The sequence below is a fragment of the Microcebus murinus genome, chromosome 1 (genome assembly GCF_040939455.1).
Source record: "Microcebus murinus isolate Inina chromosome 1, M.murinus_Inina_mat1.0, whole genome shotgun sequence".
NCBI classification, from domain to species: Eukaryota; Metazoa; Chordata; class Mammalia; order Primates; family Cheirogaleidae; genus Microcebus; species Microcebus murinus.
In genome coordinates this window covers 65,536,644-65,554,831 of record NC_134104.1, presented here as the reverse complement: position 1 = coordinate 65,554,831, position 18,188 = coordinate 65,536,644, and the positions used below count along the sequence as shown (strand labels likewise).

Below are 18,188 nucleotides of genomic sequence, written 5' to 3'. Positions count from 1 at the left end.
CACTCCCCCTCCCAGCTAGAAGTGGACAAGGGGTAATGCTAAAATCACTTGAAATTCAGAGGTGGGGTCCAGGCCACCCAGAGCCTCCAGACAGGAAGCTGCTCCCCACCCCAGGCCCAGCTGGATCATCCAAAGGGAGGAGGAGGAGGGCGGAAGAGTTGGCAGGCGTCAGGCTTCAGGGCTGAGGATGTGGGGGGGGGGGAGTTCCAAGCAAAAGTCCTCTGCGGACTGCTCAGATGCTTGTGAGTTAAATGGCTCCCAGGAGTGAGTGTGTGTGTGTGTGTGTGTGTGTATGTGTGTGTGTGTTGGCAGAGAGGTGCAATAGAGTGGAGGTCATGGTAGGTCACTGCTGTGGAGCCATGCAGGACAGGGTCATATCAAAAAGGCAGTGCCAGTGACCCTCACTCCACACGGCCGGGCTAACATTGGCTCTGACCAGCCCCACCGCCGCCACCGCTCCTGCCTCTTGCCTGGGCAGCTTTAGTCTCTGTTTCATCCTGGTCTCTCAGTTGCAGCCCTGCTCATGCCCCAGTTCTCACCCCGTGTTCATCCACCCCGTGTGCCCTGCCCCTCCTGTGTGCGGGCGCTGCCATAGGCACGTGGCTACCACGGAAGACAAGGCATAGGGTTCCCTGCACGGCTCCAGCGGCTTCCCTGTGCCAGAGCCGCCCCTAAGAAAGATTAGTGTCCCTAAACTGACTGCTCCACACCCAGTCTTCCCAAAGCCCAGCAAACAGCCTCCACCTTGACACCCCGTTCTCCCCAGCACAGCAGATGTGGGCTCCACTCCCACTGTAATCCTGCTCTCACTCTGAATCCAGCCTTGCTCCTAACTCTAATTTCCATTTGTCCCTATTGTTGTTAGTAAATCAGCCGTGACTGAGGCTTCTTGCAGAACTGGGGCCTCCTTGCAGCCCAGGGGCATTTAGAGAGGCAGAGCCTGTCCCAGGCTCCAGCACGCCTCGCAGAGGCCGTCTCTGGGGCTAGGGTGCCCTCTAGTGCCCGCTGGGCATGCGACAGTCCTCAGCCAAGGGAAGGGTTGTTTCTCTGTCCAGGGGACAGACGGGATTCGTGCTGCTTGGGGGTCCCAAGCACTTAGCTGGTCCTCTCCGGAACACCACTCCGGGTAATGGGACTCTCCTCTGTTTGCAGAAATATCTCAGAACCGCCTTCCAGACAGTCTTCCACTAAGCTCTGGGAGCTCATAGCTCATTCTGAATAGAGTTTTTAAATGTTTAGTTGAAGTCCCTTCTACTTCACTTTTAGCTCCTTCCTTGGTGGGAAGATGGAAACCAAACTGGTCATCTTTCTCATTACTGCAGCCCTTTATGGGAGAACCGAGCTGTGGCCTCTCCTCTGCCTCCTTCCCTGTTGGCCCTTCCCTTGTGGCCATGTTGCCCCTCAAACAGAATTGAGGCGGGGTGAGAAGGGGAAGGCAGAAGGGGAACGCACAGCTGGGAGTCTCCGTCAAAGTTCCCGCAGAAGAGAGGTTGCCACGTGACAGGGCACCCCGAGGAGGGGCGGGAACTCCCTGAGGATGATCTGGTCTCTGACCAGAGCCCTGACTCTAACCCCCAGGGGGCGAGGTGGAGGTGAGGGGCAGACGTGGGCTGGCTCTGAGCCATCTGCCTGGAGTCAGGGCAGCAGGGAGGTCTGGAACCGGTGCCTGTTCAAGGCTCGTGGGGGACACCTCTGGGTCCAGTCACAGGCCTCCTGGCTCCAGCCACGTGCTGCGCTTTCACTGGCAGAGAACACACCGTTCCTGTCGACCCGGGCCAAGAAAGCCTGCCTCCTCTTCTCTCTCTCACCCCGCCGTGTAGGACGTCCCCACGCTGCGCTGGGAAAATGTGGCATGGGAACAAGAAACAGGAAGCCCCAGCAAGTCGGGACCACTGTCTCCGACTCCCTGACAGTCAGGGTTGTTTTGCCTCCAAGACCTAGTCCAGTGACTGGCAGCCACCAGGTGTCCGTTTACTTGACTCTCCGGCTTCCCTTAACCACTGCGGCACGGCGCTCACCGGCCGCGAGACCTCGCCCACAGCCGGCGCTCATCGTCCGCACGATAGTCTGTGCTGTGCGTTGACGGCGAATCCCGTTTGCTCTTGTGTGATGAGGAAAGCTTAAAAGCACTGAAAGCTTGTTTTACTTTACAGGCAGCTTTACTTGTAATGTAAATCAGAATAGGTAACACATACATATATGTTTTCATTACGTTATTTTTAAATGTTCACAATTTTCTTTTGATAAATGAAAAATTAGAAAAGTCAAGTTTTGTTATTAGCACTGAAGTTGACGCTCGGCTGTGCGCCTTCATCTGTGGCCCTCGACTATGTACCGAAGTGGTTAAAGCCCCGTTTACAATATCGTCGTTGAACTAACCTAAGCATCTGTTGGACCTATGTGCGTTCCTTGTGCCCGCAGCCTCCCTCCTGTGTGAGGCAGGACACCAAACGGGCCCCTCGAGGCATAGTATTCACAAGAGGATGAAAAGTCTGCCACCCTAATCTCACCCTTGGCAATTCTGTGATTTCCTTTTAATTCATGTCCACTTTAGACTTCTTTCCCAATAAGCGAGGCCTGGCCTTTCCTGATGGTCCTACCGTGGCAGCCCTTCCCTTCAGCGGCGCCCCAGACCTGCCGCAGCTCCTGCTGGTGACTTCCCGGCCACCAGCAGGCGGAGTTCCAGGGCAGGTGCCCAGGCTCCAGCAAGGGCCACCGAGTGATGACACCCGCTGGTACCAGTGCACATATCCCCACGACAGCATCCTGTGGGCCAGAGCAGCAGGTTGGGGACCTGTGCTCCCCTTCTTGGGTTCTGACTACCGTTCACCACCCTAAAAGGCAAAATGATTTCATTCTCCCTGAACTCTGACTCCATTACCAGCTTCTGGGTGCATTGCTCCCAGGTCATCCTTATCATCTGTGAGTTGGACAGTGACACTCTTAACTCCCAAATACGTGAGTGTAGAAAGATCAATCAGTTAGGCAGTAGCTGTGAAACCCACAGCCTCATCAGCTGGACCCTCTCTGAGAGTTCCTGTCTCTCTCACCCTTTCGTATTTTTCCATGGCAATTTCCTTTCTGCCATAACATAGTCTTCCCAGTCCCACTCATGTTTAGTTTTTTGAAACTAAACTTTGCCAGAAGCATTTTAAGAACTCTAAACAAATCACGGCTTCTCCTGCTCCTTATAAACTCTCTCAAAATTCTTTTCCAGTAAGAGGTACTTATGCTGCATGGAACCTTGTTACTTCTCCTCAGATCGCTTGCTGAGGGTCCAGCCCTTTGTTCTGCCCTCAGCCTGCTGGAGAGGCCCACTGCCCGCAGCTCCGGCCGCAGCTTCTCCCGGCTCACGCCCGCCCGTCACAGGTGCTGAACTCGCAAAGCACCGCAGGGTGCAGCCCACACTCAGCCCCTCCTCCGGGCGGTGCCTGACCAGCCCTCTGCCCCATCTGCCCTGGTCCCTCGGAGGACAGCCGGCCACCACTTCCCTCTCTTCCTCAGCCTGCTCGCTGGGCCCTGGCAAGTCACGCACTTCCCCAGGTCTGAGGCTCTCTTTCATACTCACACACTCACCCACACACTCTCCCACACTCCCATGCTGTCCCACACTCACACTCTCCCATACTCTCCCACCCTCCTACACTCTCTCACACTCTCTAACACTCCCACGCTGTCCCACACACACACTGTCACACTCACATACACACATCCCACACACTCCTACACCCACACTCATACCTCACACACTCCCACACTACCCCACACACTCACACTCCCACACTATCCCACACTCAGCTTCTCACACTTTGAAAATCCTTTTCCCCATGATGTCCCTAATGTCCTTGTTCAGTTTTCTCAGAAGCCCCCTCGTTCATCTCCTGCCTCTTACGGATGGGGAAACTGAGGCCCAGAAAGGGAAAGGCATTTAGCCAAGGTCAAGCAGCCAGAGTGGCCTTATTGTCAAGAGACAAACCTATACCAAGGCAAAGGGAAGCCTGCAGCTCTGAAGCGGACGTGTCCTGCTGGCCACCCCACCTGTCCCCTTGCCCCCGCTCACATCCACGTGAGCAGCTAGCGTGGCTGCCGTGTCCCTCCCCGTCTGCCACGAGCACCTGTTGGTTTCACCTCTGCCACGTCACTCAACCCTCACTGTATTCCATGATTTCCTTTAAGGTACAACCCAAGGGCTATTTCTTCTGAGAATAATTGCTCTGGTTTTATGATTGCCTCTTCTGTGCCACCCTCCTCAGTTGTGTATTCAGTTGGTACCATGGTGATGCTGCTTAATGTTGTAACACTTTGTAACCCATATTTCAAGTACATGTTTCTGCCTCTCCGACTGAATTATAAGCTTCAAGAAAGGGGAGATCATGATTGTCTTGAATGCCCACAATAACTAGCAAGGTACTCAGTACATGGCTGGAATTCTATAAAGCATGTTCAACAAATGAGTCAATGGATTTGACACTAGAAGCGCTTCTAAGTTGCTGGATTTTAAGCTAGGGCAGAAAGGGACTGTCACAGTTTCATACAGATTCCGAAAGTCAAGAGGGACTGGAGGGATGTAGAGAAGGGTATGTCTGACGACCATGAGGTTAGAGAGGAAGGGGGGCAGGGGAGACCTGGTGGAGGAGGGGGCTGCATGGGGATAGGTGGTACCTGCCAGTCTGTACCTGGCCCCCTCTGGGGGATGCCCAGCTCTCTGGGCCTGGTGGTCCTATGCCTGGCAAGGCCCCCAGCATGTCCTGCTCTTGGTGGGCCCTCAGTACTAATCACCTGTGCCCTTTCTGTCCTTCCTTGTCTCCCCCCAGAGCCAAAGGATGAAGTGGAGGTGTCAGATGACGGTGAGTGCTGGCCACCTGTCCTCGGGTCAGACTTGCAGGGTGGAGGGGGCTGAGCAGGGGCGTTGGTGCGTCACACTGACCCCCACCCATCCCCTGCAGACGAGAAGGAGCCTGAGGTCGATTACCGGACAGTGACGGTCAATACGGAACAAAAAGTATCTGACTTCTATGACATCGAAGAGCGACTAGGATCGTAAGTGGAATGGGTAGCTGCCTACCCAGGGTGAGGGTGGCACAGGTCCCACAGTTAAATCCGGTGTTCTGGCCTTCTGTCTTTTCTGAGCTCTACCTCCTGGCTGAGAGTCCTGTGGAATCAGGAGCGAGCGCCCACGGAGCATCGCGCCACAGCTCTGTGGGGCTGCTCCTGCGGCTCGGCACCGGCCCAGCTCTGCGAAAGCCGTGGGCAAGTCCTGCCTCTTCTGTGCCTCCGCTCACAGCACAGGACTGAAAGGAGAGGGCTAGACCTGGGTCAGACTGTCTTTGGATCCCTTCCATTCGGTCCACTAAGGTCAGAGGAGCCCGATCAGCGCACGCTGTTCAGCAGTGCCGGCCGGCTTCCGTGCTCCACTAAAATGCACAGCGGCCATCACGGCTCCCTTCAAGGACTTGGTCTACGCCGCTTACTCTGGCTCCTCCCCGGGGTGCGCAGGGTGCCAGTGGGCTCAGGCCCCAACCCTGAGCCTTGGTCACAGCCAAGCTGTGCATCCCCTCCTAACTCTCCATCCCTGGAGGAGTACAAGAGGGGGAAGAAAAAGGAATGGGACTCAGCTTGTGTTTCCAGTTGTTTCCGGGAAATGAAGGAGCGATGCAGACCGCATAACAGCTCTGCAAAGGAGTTAGCACCGTCCCACAGGAACCCCACGCTCCACTGTCCTGGGAAACAGGATCCTGCCTCCGTGCTAGGGCATGGAGGGGAAGGAAGGCAGCCACTCAGTAATTCTCCGTGTTTGGGAAGGGCTGCCTCAGCCCAACTCCATGGGCCCTGTGCAGGGAGGGAAAGATGTCCATCCGTCAGCCTAGATTGAGAGCAGCACTGTCACCATTAGAAATGTGCTTCATTAGTACCAGTTGAGTGTTTGTAGGAAACCAAAATTGAAAAAAGAAATGTGCTTCATTCATCTAGAGCAAGGGTCGGCAATCTTTTCCCATAAAGGTTCAGAAGTTACTGTTAGGCTTTGTGAGCCATATGCTGTGTTGCAACTACTCAGCTCTGCCACTGCGGCACGAAAGCAGCCATAGACAATATAGAAACAGACAGGTGTGGCTTGGTTCCAGTAAAAACTTACTTATAAAAGAGGTGGGCCAGATTTGTCCCAGGGACCGTAATGTGCCAACCCCAATTTAGTAGAAAGCTCAGCTAAATTTGGCTTTTCTCTCCTCCCCCTTTCGTTTTCAGTGGGAAATTCGGACAGGTCTTTCGACTTGTAGAAAAGAAAACTAGGAAAATCTGGGCAGGGAAATTCTTCAAGGCGTATTCGGCAAAAGAGAAAGAGAACATCCGGCAGGAGATCAGCATCATGAACTGCCTCCACCACCCCAAGCTGGTGCAGTGTGTGGACGCCTTCGAGGAAAAGGCCAACATCGTCATGGTCCTGGAGATGTGAGTGGCCTGCCACCAGCAGCCCGGGCACTGTGGGCTGGGGGAGCCCCCGAATGTGTCTCCCCTACTGTCCCATCCCAGCCACCCCTGCCCCGAGATGGAAAGCGCTGCAGACAAGGGTGTGACATGCAAGATATGAGCCTATGGCCAGGGCTGGCCAGTCAGGACCAAAAGAGCTGGCACTGACCCACTGAGCCCCACCCGGCAGCCCTGTGCTCACTTTAGTAATAAGCTAGCAGACCCCTGTGCCCTTTTCACCCTCAGCTCCCTGTGAAAGGGCCTAAGCTGCCCCTAGGCTCCTTGGTTTCACTCAGGGGTGTTCTCGCCTGTAGGTGGTTTAGAGTCCAGGGGTGGGTCAGGGACAGGGCAGCTTCCTGACTTCCCTGGGAAAGACAGAGGACCCAGGGCTGGGGGCTGGAATCTAGGAGTGGAAGCCTTGCTCCAGGTCCTCCCTGCGCCTCTGCAGGCCCCATTCTGCCTTCCTTTGAGCTGCTTTGACTTGTCACTCAGCAGAGAGTAGCACTTTCTCTGCTGGGTTGTACCAAGGCTGGGGGATGGATCCGATGACCTCCAGCCAGGGCTTTCCCAAAATCCTTTGTTTCATCTACATCTCAATCTTCCACCCACCTTGCACATGCAGAGACACGCACAACACAAACACAAAAATACACATATGCAGACACACATACTGACATCAGTAAGCTAGGTGTCTTCCACTGCATCTGTGTATTATAAGAGTTTTCTTTTTTATCTGAATATTTTATATGATATAATCACCTCAAAAAATATAAGGAAATGCACAGTGAAAAGTCCCTAGCTACTCTGTACTGACTCCCCACCACCAGCACCATAGGTAAATAGTTTTATTGGTTTTGTCTGTATCCTTCCAAATATAAGCATGTATATGAAAATATAAACATATATGATATATATTAATATATTCTTATTTTCCCACCTTTTAACACAAAATGCAGTTTATTGCACTTACTATTTTATACTTTGCTTTTTTCAACAAATTGATGTGGAAGATGGTCGCATATCGACACCTAGTGAGAATGACACCTCATTCTCAAAGCTCCATGTGACTTTGTCATATGGATATATCACAATTTATTAAGAAGTCTTCTTTTAATAAGAAGATGGGCAGTTTCTAGGCTTTTGCCCTTACAAACAAGCATTATTTGTAACCTTGTGCATATATCTTCTCACTCATGCCTATGTGTATCTGTATGATAAATTTCCATAAGTGAGGGAGTGCTAGATTAAAAGGGTATGTATTGATACCACTGCAATGGACTGAGAAAGAAAAGAAAAAAATAAATAAAATGATATGTACAATTGAAATTTTTAGAGATATTGTAAAATTGCCTTCAGCATCCTTGAATTGCTCAGACTGAACTTTAGGGATCAGGGGCCTTTGGAGAAGGCTCTCTGTCAGCATGGTGGAATCTTCCCCCAGAAAGCTGAGGCCAGGAAGACATGCCCAAGCTTTAACTGTGAGTGGAATATTAATTAGTCTTTTCTCTCCCCTCATTGCATTAGCATTTTGGCAAACAGGTGTTTCCTTTCCGTATGCCTTCTTTGGAAAAGGCAATAGTAGATGAGAGTGCAGACTTGAGTCAGATAAACCTTACTTCAAATCCCAGCTCTGCCTCTTTGTTGTTGTTTGACCTGAGTTAAGTTTGTCCATTGTGGCAATCCTTAGTTTCATCATCCATAAAAAAGGATATTAAAACCGCCTCATGAGCACTGTGAGGATTAAATGGAATAATGCATGTGAGGCACGGTGCTCTGTCATGGGAGCTATTGTTAGCGGTGTGATGCATTGACTTTGTCTGTAGTCTGGTCTTTTTTTCTACTTAAAAGTACTTTTTGAGCATTTAACATCCAACTAGGTGCTGTGGAACAAATCCTTCTTAGTATTTGGGAAGCCTGGCTTCAGTTTCTGCTACTATCGAGTTGCAATTTTGTAATTGTTAAATCCTACCAGTGAGAAGAGGTATTTGGATTAGAATAATTGACCTCAAGACTCCCCTTTTGGCTGTAGAATTCTCCAGTTCTGTGGAACCAAAAAGGACTCAGAGATAGTCTCCATTTGTATCTTTCAATCTATTTTCAGCCCCAAATTCAAACTTTCCTCCCCATTTTCAGGAAATATTTAGCCCATGCCGTGGCCTCGTTCATGACACGCTCACAGTAGCCCTGTGGGCTGCATCTTTTCACATTCATTCCAGAACAGGTTGCTCTGTCCAGGCAGTGTGGGCATGTGAGGACATGTGGAGGAATGTCTTATCTTTAGAAGTTAGACCTTGAGCGAGTTGGTGAGGGGGGCAGGGAGGGGGCAGGAGGCGGCAGGGCCTGGGGAAGGCTGGGCAGCAGCTCCAGTGGGCAGAATACCATACTTAGCTTGGAATGGGGAGTTGGCAAGCTGGATGGAAAAAGGGAGAAAAATTCAGGCTTCAGCTGGTCTGGCTTTCATCCCTCCACCCCACGCCTCCCCCATGGACGGCAGCAGGTCGACGTGCACAGATGCCAGAGGTGTGCCTGGACCCCGGGGGAAGAAGCTTGCCCGGATAGGAACTCAACCCTCCCAGCTCAAACATTCTAAGACTTGACCACTGAGAGGGTTGGTTTTCAGTCTTTGCTATTCTCCTGTTTGATGGAGAAACTGAGATTAAGAGAAGGAGGATGCCTGGTGATACAGAAAAATGAAAACGTATTCCAGGGTCCCAGCCTTCTTCAGTTCAGCTGCCTCAGATATAGTGAGAAATAAGAATGAATGTCTTCAGCCTTTCTGACTTCTGATTACTGGCAAGCCCCTATCATGTAGCTCTGAGACAGGGCTTCCTTCAGCCCCCTGGCCTGGAGCCTGGGCTTGTCTTTCTGGAAGTGCCTGGGACATTCCAAGTGGTGATGGGTCCCTGAGCACTGAAGAGGAAATGAAGCTTAGGCTGAGCCACCTGTGGTTCATCTCACCTTTGTCCTGCCATGAGACAAGGGGAAGGTCTGGGTATCAAGTCCCCTGATAGCACCACTCTTTCTGGCTGCCTGGGCAGGCTGGTTGAAGTCTAGAGTTTAGGGGATAAATTTGATTCCTTGGGATTAGGTAGTCTTGCTGATAAGTATTCACTCATCTACTCATTTATTCATTTCACTCACTCACTATTCATTTATTAAGCACACATTTCCTCTGGTCCAGTCTTGGCCCTTCCCATCCCATTTCTGTGGGTGGCAGCTTCTTTCTAGCAAACCAATACTTTCCACTTCGAGAATTTTGAAAAGAAACCTACAGAACCATTAATTCTACTTGTTTAATACCTTCCATTCTGGAAAATAAACCATAGGAACGATTTTCAAAATATATTAAGTATGTGTGAATAGAATCGAACCTATTTGAATTTATATTGAATAAGTTTTACCTCTAAAAATGTAGCAGTAATTATCTCCAAGGCTCAGATTTCTACCACTCATTGCCTTAGACATTCCCAAGGGCACTGAATGTAATGGCTGCTTGCCTTTTCAGAATATTTTAAATTTAAAAGCAAGCGTTTTGGGGCACCTCATCTGTGCCAAATATTGTCAGATATAAATAGGGGCCTAGAGATACACTAGACATCTTACAGACATGTTCATGAACAACTTTAAGGCAAGGCAGGCTTGATACAAAAAGTGCAGATACAAGGCTGTGGATGCCCAGGGAGAGAAAGGTCATTTAATAGGGAAATGAGGAGTGATTTCTCAGAACACGTGAATTTCAGCTGTCCTCCCAGGGTTGGTAGTTGAGTAAGCCAGAATTTCTCATTCTTATGATCTAGTCTAGTCATAAGAATGACCTGGGGTACTTATTAAAAATATGGATCCTCAGATCGCTCCCAAGATTTTCTAAATCAAAATCTCCAAAGGAAGAGCTTAGGAATCTGTATTTTTAACAAAAGCCTTAAGTGATTTTTTAAAATAAAATAAAAAATTTACTGATAATTTTATGGATAATTAACATTGAGCATTTACTATGTTCCATACACTCTTCTAAGCATTTTACCTGTATTAGTTCATTCAGTCTTTGCAGCAACCCTGTGAGATGGTGCTGTTTTTACCTGCATCATACAGATGAGGGAATTGAGGCACAGAGATGTTAATAATTGGCTGAAACCTAAGAATAGAGGGGAGAGTTTAGCTTGGTGGAGAGCAATAGAAATGGAGGACACAAGGACAAGTGGCGCCACCTGCTGGCCATGCAGGGACCTTCCCCGTTGGATCTACAGCATCAGTTCTAGCTACCTCCAGCGGCCACTGGCACAGACGGCCTTGCCCAGCTCTGCCCTCCAGAAGTGTGTGTCCTGTGTCCAACAGGCTGTGGTGCGCTGCGTCCCATAGTGCATCCCTGTCTCTCCCGCAGGGGTTGGTGACAAGATCCATTTGGTCCACCACAGGTTGTCAAATAACAATTAACATGCACTGAGCACCTACTGTGTGTTAGGCGTGATACTTTACAAAGGATTCTACATTCCTAACAACTCTGTGAGGTCTGGACAGATAAGGAAACTGGGGCTTAGAAAGGTTAACCAACTTTCCCGAGGTCACACAGCTTGCAAAAAGCAGAGACAAGATTCAAATTCAGCTCCTTCCCCTCTTCACAATGACTCCCCTTACAAGTCCTTGTAAGAGGACGGGCCCGGAACAAAGACCCCCAGCCTTGTTCAGCTGGTAGACCCGCAGGCCATTGTAGAAAAGTGAGCTTACTAATATCTGGGCACTGCGTAAGTTACCTAGGAGATGCTTTAAATTTGCTAAGCAGCGAGCAAGGAAGGTGGGTTCAGAGGGTGGGATAGGGGAAAAGAGAGAACCTGTGCAACTCAGGCAGCAGGGCCCTGTGTTTGCACTGAAGGGTGGTATGCTGGCTGGCCAAGGCCTGGGAGCAGTTCTTAGCTGAGAACGTGCAGCTGTGGGCTCCAGAAGCACGGAGTTGACTGGGCATGGCCAGGATCTAGAGTCTATCCAGGCAGACCGGATTACACTCTCAGCCTGGGCAAGGAAGGGGCCCAGGGGAGACAAGTTAGTTATGGCTGGAGGAAGTGAACTGATGCTATAGGCCTAGCTACAGTAAGCAAATCTATCACAACTGTAGATATGATGGTTTATAACCCACCAATTTTAGAAAATTTGCAGAGCCTCCTTGTTATTGAAGATCTTTTTCTATTCTGGCTATGCAAAATAAATGCTTATGGTAACTGTATTTTAAACTTTGGTTCCCTGTGACTAAAAGATACAGCTAAGGTCCAAGAATGTTCCCTGATGCTTCTGTGGTCATTCGAGAAAAAGAGATTGCCCAGCAGTCCCTCTTTTTGCTAAGGAAATTATGTCTAGATTTCTCCGTTCACACCCACCTCTGAAACTGCCTGGCCCAGATGCTCCCCTGAATCTCGCAGCAGCTTAGTGGGATCCCCTAAGCAGGGTCCCCCAAGCAGGAACCCAGGAGGCCCCTGACCCTCTTCCCTTGATGGAAGATGGGATTCAGGAAGCTGCATAAAGTACCCATCACCCCCATACCCCAGGCTTTCCTGCCAGTTCTCCTGCCCCCAGCCTACCCCTGGCCAGACGCCCTGCCAGCCCGGCCTGCACGGGGCTGTGGTCTGACGGCCCTCTGCTCTCCCGGCCTCCCATCCCCGCAGCGTGTCAGGGGGTGAGCTGTTTGAGCGCATCATTGACGAGGACTTCGAGCTGACGGAGCGCGAGTGCATCAAGTACATGAAGCAGATCTCGGAGGGGGTGGAGTACATCCACAAGCAGGGCATCGTCCACCTGGACCTCAAGCCCGAGAACATCATGTGTGTCAACAAGACGGGCACCAGGATCAAGCTCATCGACTTCGGTCTGGCCAGGAGGCTGGGTAAGGCCACCTCTCCTGCTGTCCCGGCCATGTGGTGGCAGGGGCTCTTTGCGTTGCACACACTGGCGGTTAGAGGAAATGTATGCTATTAGGGTTAAATCAGAGACCACGAAGACTGCTCAGGTTCAAATCCTGCCCCTACCACTAACTAGCTGTGTGACTGTGAGCCTCAAATTCCTCACCTGGGAAAGGGGTTAATACTAGCACCTACCTCACAGATTTGTTAGGAGGATCGGGCATGTTAATGTCGGTAAAGTGGTGGGAACAGTGCCTGATGATGATGATGATTATCCCTCTTCTGTTTCTCACTCTGGTGCCATTAGTGGCAAAACTCATGTAGATAGTGGTGGCTCCTCTCACCTGCATCATACTGTACAGTTTCCAGAGCACTGTCACATTAAAACAATTGACTGTCACTGTGAGGCAGGCATGAGAGATGCTATGAGCCCCGGTTTGTAGAGTAGGATCCCGAGGTTCACAATAGCTTTGCCCGGGAGGACCCACCCTGAGCAGGGGAAGTGCTGGGGCTGGACTAAGGACCCCCCCACACCCAGGGTGCTCTGTAGCTCCTCTGATGCGCCCACACTGGGCAGGAGGGAGGGAATGGGGAAACGGAAAGGCTTCCTAACCCAACCCTGAAAGCGTTGTGGTCGGTGACTGTCTGCCTCATATTCCCCCTATGGCCACCCTGCCCCTGTAGCTCTTTGATGTCTCAGTAATTAAGGAAACAGCTTCACTCTCACACACTCGGCCACTGCCCTGTTAGCAAGGAGCCCCACGGCGGGGGTGAGCTGACCTTTATTTCACTACCCTGGGTGGAGCAGGAAGGAGCTGGCCATGCTAATCCCACCCTGTACGCTTCTCCCAGCATGCCCCTGCTGGTTGCAGCTGCATTGGTCCTAAGAAGAAAGTGAAGCCATGGCTGGCCTGGCAGTCAGCACGCCCCGATGCCAGGGGACTGCACCCGCTCTGCTCCCTCCTGCAGGGACAGGGTGGGGGCAGCAACTGGTGTGCGGGACCTGCCTTTGCACAGTAACCACTAAAATTAAACGAATAGGGAGGCCACTGGCCTCAGACGCCAGCAGCATCAGACCTCAAGGAACACAACGTTCAGGTTCCCTCGATGAAGGGATATTGTAGGAACAGTGGTGTCCACCAAGGAAAAGCCAGAGAACTGGGGAGTGTTTAAAATATAGCAGGAAGGGCTTAGGAGCAGGAGTTGGAGCAGAGCTTCCATATCATTAAGTGCTTTGTTGTAGAGCACTTGCTGCAGGCTCTGCAAAGTTCAGCAAGACCAGATGCAGCCCACAGGCCACAGGTTTGCCACTCCCACTGCTGACTCCTCCTGAGCCAGTGCCTACACCAGGTACCTGCCTCTAGTGCCCACTAGTGGGCATCTCTGGTCCTTTGTGGCTAAGAGGCACCACCTTAGGGTTACGGCCTCTCTCGAATGCTGAATGCCGTCCCAGCAGCTCCTGCAGGAGAGCCATGGAGCTGTGATGTGCAGGAGAGTGGTGGGGTGGAGGATAGCATGGCTCAGGAGCTGGACCACCCGGGCTTGAGTCAGACCACCACTTATTAACTGGGTGGGGAATCACTTCACTTCCCCAGGCCTCAGTCTCATCCCTGGTACTATGGGCATCATGCCCACCCCTTAGGGTTGGTGAGGATATTAAATGGGAAAAATCCTTGTAAAGCTGGTAGTGGGTGCATAGGACATAGTGAATGTTAGAGATTATTATTAATACCAAGCGTAAGTCAGAAGGACCACTCAGGGGCAGGTGCTTTAATGGCCTCGTCACCCTGGTTACCCCGCTCAGGTGAGGTGAGTATGCAGCATGTAGTTTCACAGGTGTGTTGATGCTCTTGTTTAACAACGAGGTCAAATGTCTCTGTGCCATCACCCAAGGACCGAGCACCCTGGGCCCTTGTCTCTGCTCTCCCAGATGGGGCCAGCACATAGATGAGGGCAGCCACTTACCCAAGCTGGCTTGGTGATAATGCTGGAGATTGATCCCTCTCCGTCCTGGTTTCAGAGAACGCGGGCTCTCTGAAGGTCCTCTTTGGCACCCCGGAGTTTGTGGCTCCTGAAGTGATCAACTATGAGCCCATCGGCTACGCCACGGACATGTGGAGCATCGGGGTCATCTGCTACATCCTGTGAGTGCTGGGCACGTGCGGCAGGGCAGAGGGTCCTGCAGAAGGTGCCCAGGCTGCCCTGAGGGAGCGGCCAGGGTGGGTGACAGTGGGATCCAACCCAGAGTCGGGGAGGTGTGGGCTTCCAACAGGTCAGTAGCTTGCATCATATCCTGTAGCATCACGTAACTCCACACATCAGGGTCCCCACCCCAGGCACTCACTGTCCCCAAGGCTGGCCCGCCTGGGCCTTTGGTCAGGAGGGTGGAAAATGTGGCTGGTGGCTCCACAAAGGAGAGAGGGAGCCAGGTGCCTATCTCTGTGCATCCTCATTGTCTTAGAGGACAGCACCCCATCCTCACAGGACGGGGACCCCAACGGCCAGCCTTTTCTCTGAGTCCAGGATAAGGATGAACTAATAAACGCTTTTTTTCTTTTTGGTGACAGAGTCTAGCTCTGTTGCCTGGGCTGGAGTGCCATGGCGTCAGCCTAACTCACAGCAACCTCAAACTCTTGGGTTTAAGGGATCCTCCTGCCTTCGTCTCCCAAGTAGCTGGGACTATAGGCATGTGCTGGCTAATTTTTCTATATAGTTTTAGTTTTCCAGCTAATTTCTTTCTAATTTTAGTAGAGACGGGGGTCTCACTCTTGCTCAGGCTGGTCTCAAACTCCTGAGGCCAGGAGTTGAGCAATCCTCCCGTCTGGCCTCCCTGATTGCTAGGATTACAGAATAAACCCTTTTGAAGATAGTCTTTGATGGGACCAACAGACAACAGAGAGAAACACAGTAATTAGAGCTGAGAAACAGGTGGAAAATACCCTTGTAAGAAGCCATTTCAATTAACAACACTGCAGAAAGATGGTGGCCCCAGACATTTGCTGCATGAAATCTCTAGGTGTCTCCTTCAGTTGGGGTTTTGACTCAGGTCTGGGGGACCTGAGATTCCACATTTCTAACAGGTTCCATGTTGCCGATGATGCTGGTCCAAGGACCACACTTTGACTAGCAAGGCTCTAGGACACACTCTTGGTGGGGTCTCACTGATTTAGTCTCCGAGGCCTCAGGCTGCAGACAGTCCTTAGCCTCAGAGGCAGCCCCTGAACTTGTGTGGCAATACGCAGTTAGAGGATGGTCTCCCTGAAGATGCAGATATGTGTGCATTCATTAAAAAATATTTTTGTTGTCAAAACAAAAGAAAAATGTAATATTTTCATAGAAAACTTCAGGAGGACCTCTAAGGATACTTTCCCAGACCACCAGGGGCTTCAGAACCCAGTTGGAGAATGGTGATTTCTGATGTATAGTTGGGTTTAGGAGCCAATATTACAAAAGCTTTAGCAAAAGTGGGGTGATTTTTGTGCAATGTGGCTTTTTCACATGCTCAAGAGATTTACTCTCACCTGTTAGGACAGCCTCCCTCAGTGGAACCTGTGCCACAGGTTCTGTACCCCAGACAGTCATCTTCTTCCCTGCCTGGGATCAGCCCCAGCACCACACCCTCCCCAGATCCATAGAGAAACCTCTGGCCCACGCATTTCCCTGCCTCTCCCCACCCCTCCCCACTCCTGGAGAAGGGGGCTGGTGAGTGAAAGCAACAAGTGCTCCAGATGCTTTCCTCCTGGCTCCCTTGGTAAGTAAGGAACAGCAGGGCGGGTCCCAGCCTGCCCCTTCCGGGGCTGTCCCCAGCCTGCCCAGTGCTCACACTGATCTCTGACCCTTGAGAAGCAGTCCTTGGCCAGCTCACTCGGGGCAGACCCTTCCAGCCTGCTTGGTGCCAGGGACCCTCTCCAGCCACCAAAGATCCTTGCCTTGCTGTTTGCCCTTCAGTCAGTCCTCCCATCACTGTGGCACAGGGATCATCTGCAGCCACACTTTTCACATAGGATCTTGATTGGTGGGCCGTGGCCGGGACTCCATTTTCCTTTGGCATTGGGGGGGACTGGAGCCAAGGAAGCCCACATGGCTGCCCACTTCCCACAGGCTGAGCGGGCGACCAACTGTCCCAGTTTGCCGGGATACAGGACCTTCAGTGCTAAAATGGGGACAGTCCCAGGCAAAGTAGGACAGTCGGTCTCTCTGCTGGTCAGTGACAGAGCAGTGGCTAGACTGCTCAGTAAGTTTTGGTCAAGAAACCAAACACTACCAGGGCCCTGCAGTCCTCTGGTGCCCCATCCTGTTTCTGTCCCCCAGAGGTAACCTTTCTCCTCGTGTCTAATGTCATGGGTTAGCTTTGCTTGTTCTTGAACTTTATATAAACGAAATCATACAGAAAGAAGTGTCTGGCTCTTTTTGCTTCATGTTGTAAGATTCATTCATAGTATTATTTGTTGTCGTAGATTGTTTTTTCTCAGTGCTATGTAGTATTCCATTGTGTGAATATAATCCAATTAATTTATCTATTCTACTTCAATGGATATTTGAGTAGTTTCCAAACTACATGGAGTGTTACAACATCTTGGAGTATTACAAGCATTCTGGTACATGTGTTTCAGTGAACATACTTATATATTTCTTCTGTTGGTTGGATATATGATCTAGAACTAGAACTACTAGATCATAAGAATAATGTAAAATGAAAGTTCTACTAGGTGGAAGAACGCAGTATGCTACCTTGTTTGCCTACTTTTAGATTACTTTTTTTTCCTCTTTTTTTTTTTTGTCTTTTTTTATTACTATGGAATATATTGACTATTCAACTTTTATTTATTTATTTTTTTTTTTTTGAGACAGAGTCTTGCTTTGTTGCCCAGGCTAGAGTGAGTGCCGTGGCCTCAGCCTAGCTCACAGCAACCTCAAACTCCTGGGCTCAAGCAATCCTTCTGCCTCAGCCTCCCGAGTAGCTGGGACTACAGGCATGCACCACCATGCCTGGCTAATATTTTTTTTATATATATATATATTAGTTGGCCAATTAATTTCTTTCTGTTTATAGTAGAGACGGGGTCTCGCTCTTGCTCAGGCTGGTTTCGAACTCCTGACCTCGAGCAATCCGCCCGCCTCGGCCTCCCAGAGAGCTAGGATTACAGGCGTGAGCCACCGCGCCCGGCCTATTCAACTTTTAGATTACTTTTAAAGCTAAGACCAAAGAGTTTTTGAAATGGGGAGAAGATGGTTTTGATGCTGAAGGTGTTTGGACAGCGGGTGTCAGGAGGGAGGAGGGGTGTGTGTGGCAGGGAGACTGGCTCAGGCTGGGTCAGTCCTGGGCAGCTCCTGGATCTGGGATGCGCCACTGTGGGCACTGCCCTCTGGGGCTTTGGGGGGCTGGCTCACACAGTGCAGAGGGTGGAGGTCTGGGAGTCCCTCCTGAGCTCTCCGCAGAGTGGTGCTGTAAAGAAAAGTTGGAGCCACTAGAGGGCTGCCTTTAAGCCCCTGCTTTGCAGAACTCTAGAGCCGCTGCTGGAAGGATCCAGATGAGGTTCTCTAGTGGCCCTTGTGGTATCCTTTGCCCCACTCTGCCCCTGTCTTTGGAGCTGGTTATCTGCCTGGAAGGTCCCGGTCAGGGCCACTTCCACCTTTGTCCCAGGGAACCTTTCCTGATCTCCTCGCTGGGGCCAGTGAGAGAGGAGAGGCCAAAAAGTTGGAGGGAAAGTGCCGAGCTCTGTCGCAGCAGGCTGCCTGATCCACTGAAGGAACTCCTGCAGTCAGTCCTGTGCACACCCCGCAGAGAGATCAGGGCAGTTCCTATCTGGGCACCAGAGACACTAGCCCTGCTACTAG

At 51.0% G+C, this 18,188-nt stretch overlaps 1 protein-coding gene across 6 annotated transcripts in view; it reads left to right on the top strand.

Annotated features, from left to right (window-relative positions):
* MYLK (myosin light chain kinase) overlaps positions 1-18,188 on the top strand; it is a 207,736-nt gene that overhangs the window by 170,708 nt on the left and 18,840 nt on the right. For all 6 annotated transcript variants that reach the window (XM_012780459.3, XM_076002158.1, XM_012780461.3 and 3 more), the window contains 5 exons: positions 4,815-4,847; positions 4,947-5,040; positions 6,244-6,447; positions 12,117-12,334; positions 14,371-14,494. In XM_012780459.3, coding sequence (XP_012635913.2) covers positions 4,815-4,847; positions 4,947-5,040; positions 6,244-6,447; positions 12,117-12,334; positions 14,371-14,494 — 673 coding nt within the window. The remainder of the gene's footprint in view (positions 1-4,814; positions 4,848-4,946; positions 5,041-6,243; positions 6,448-12,116; positions 12,335-14,370; positions 14,495-18,188) is intronic.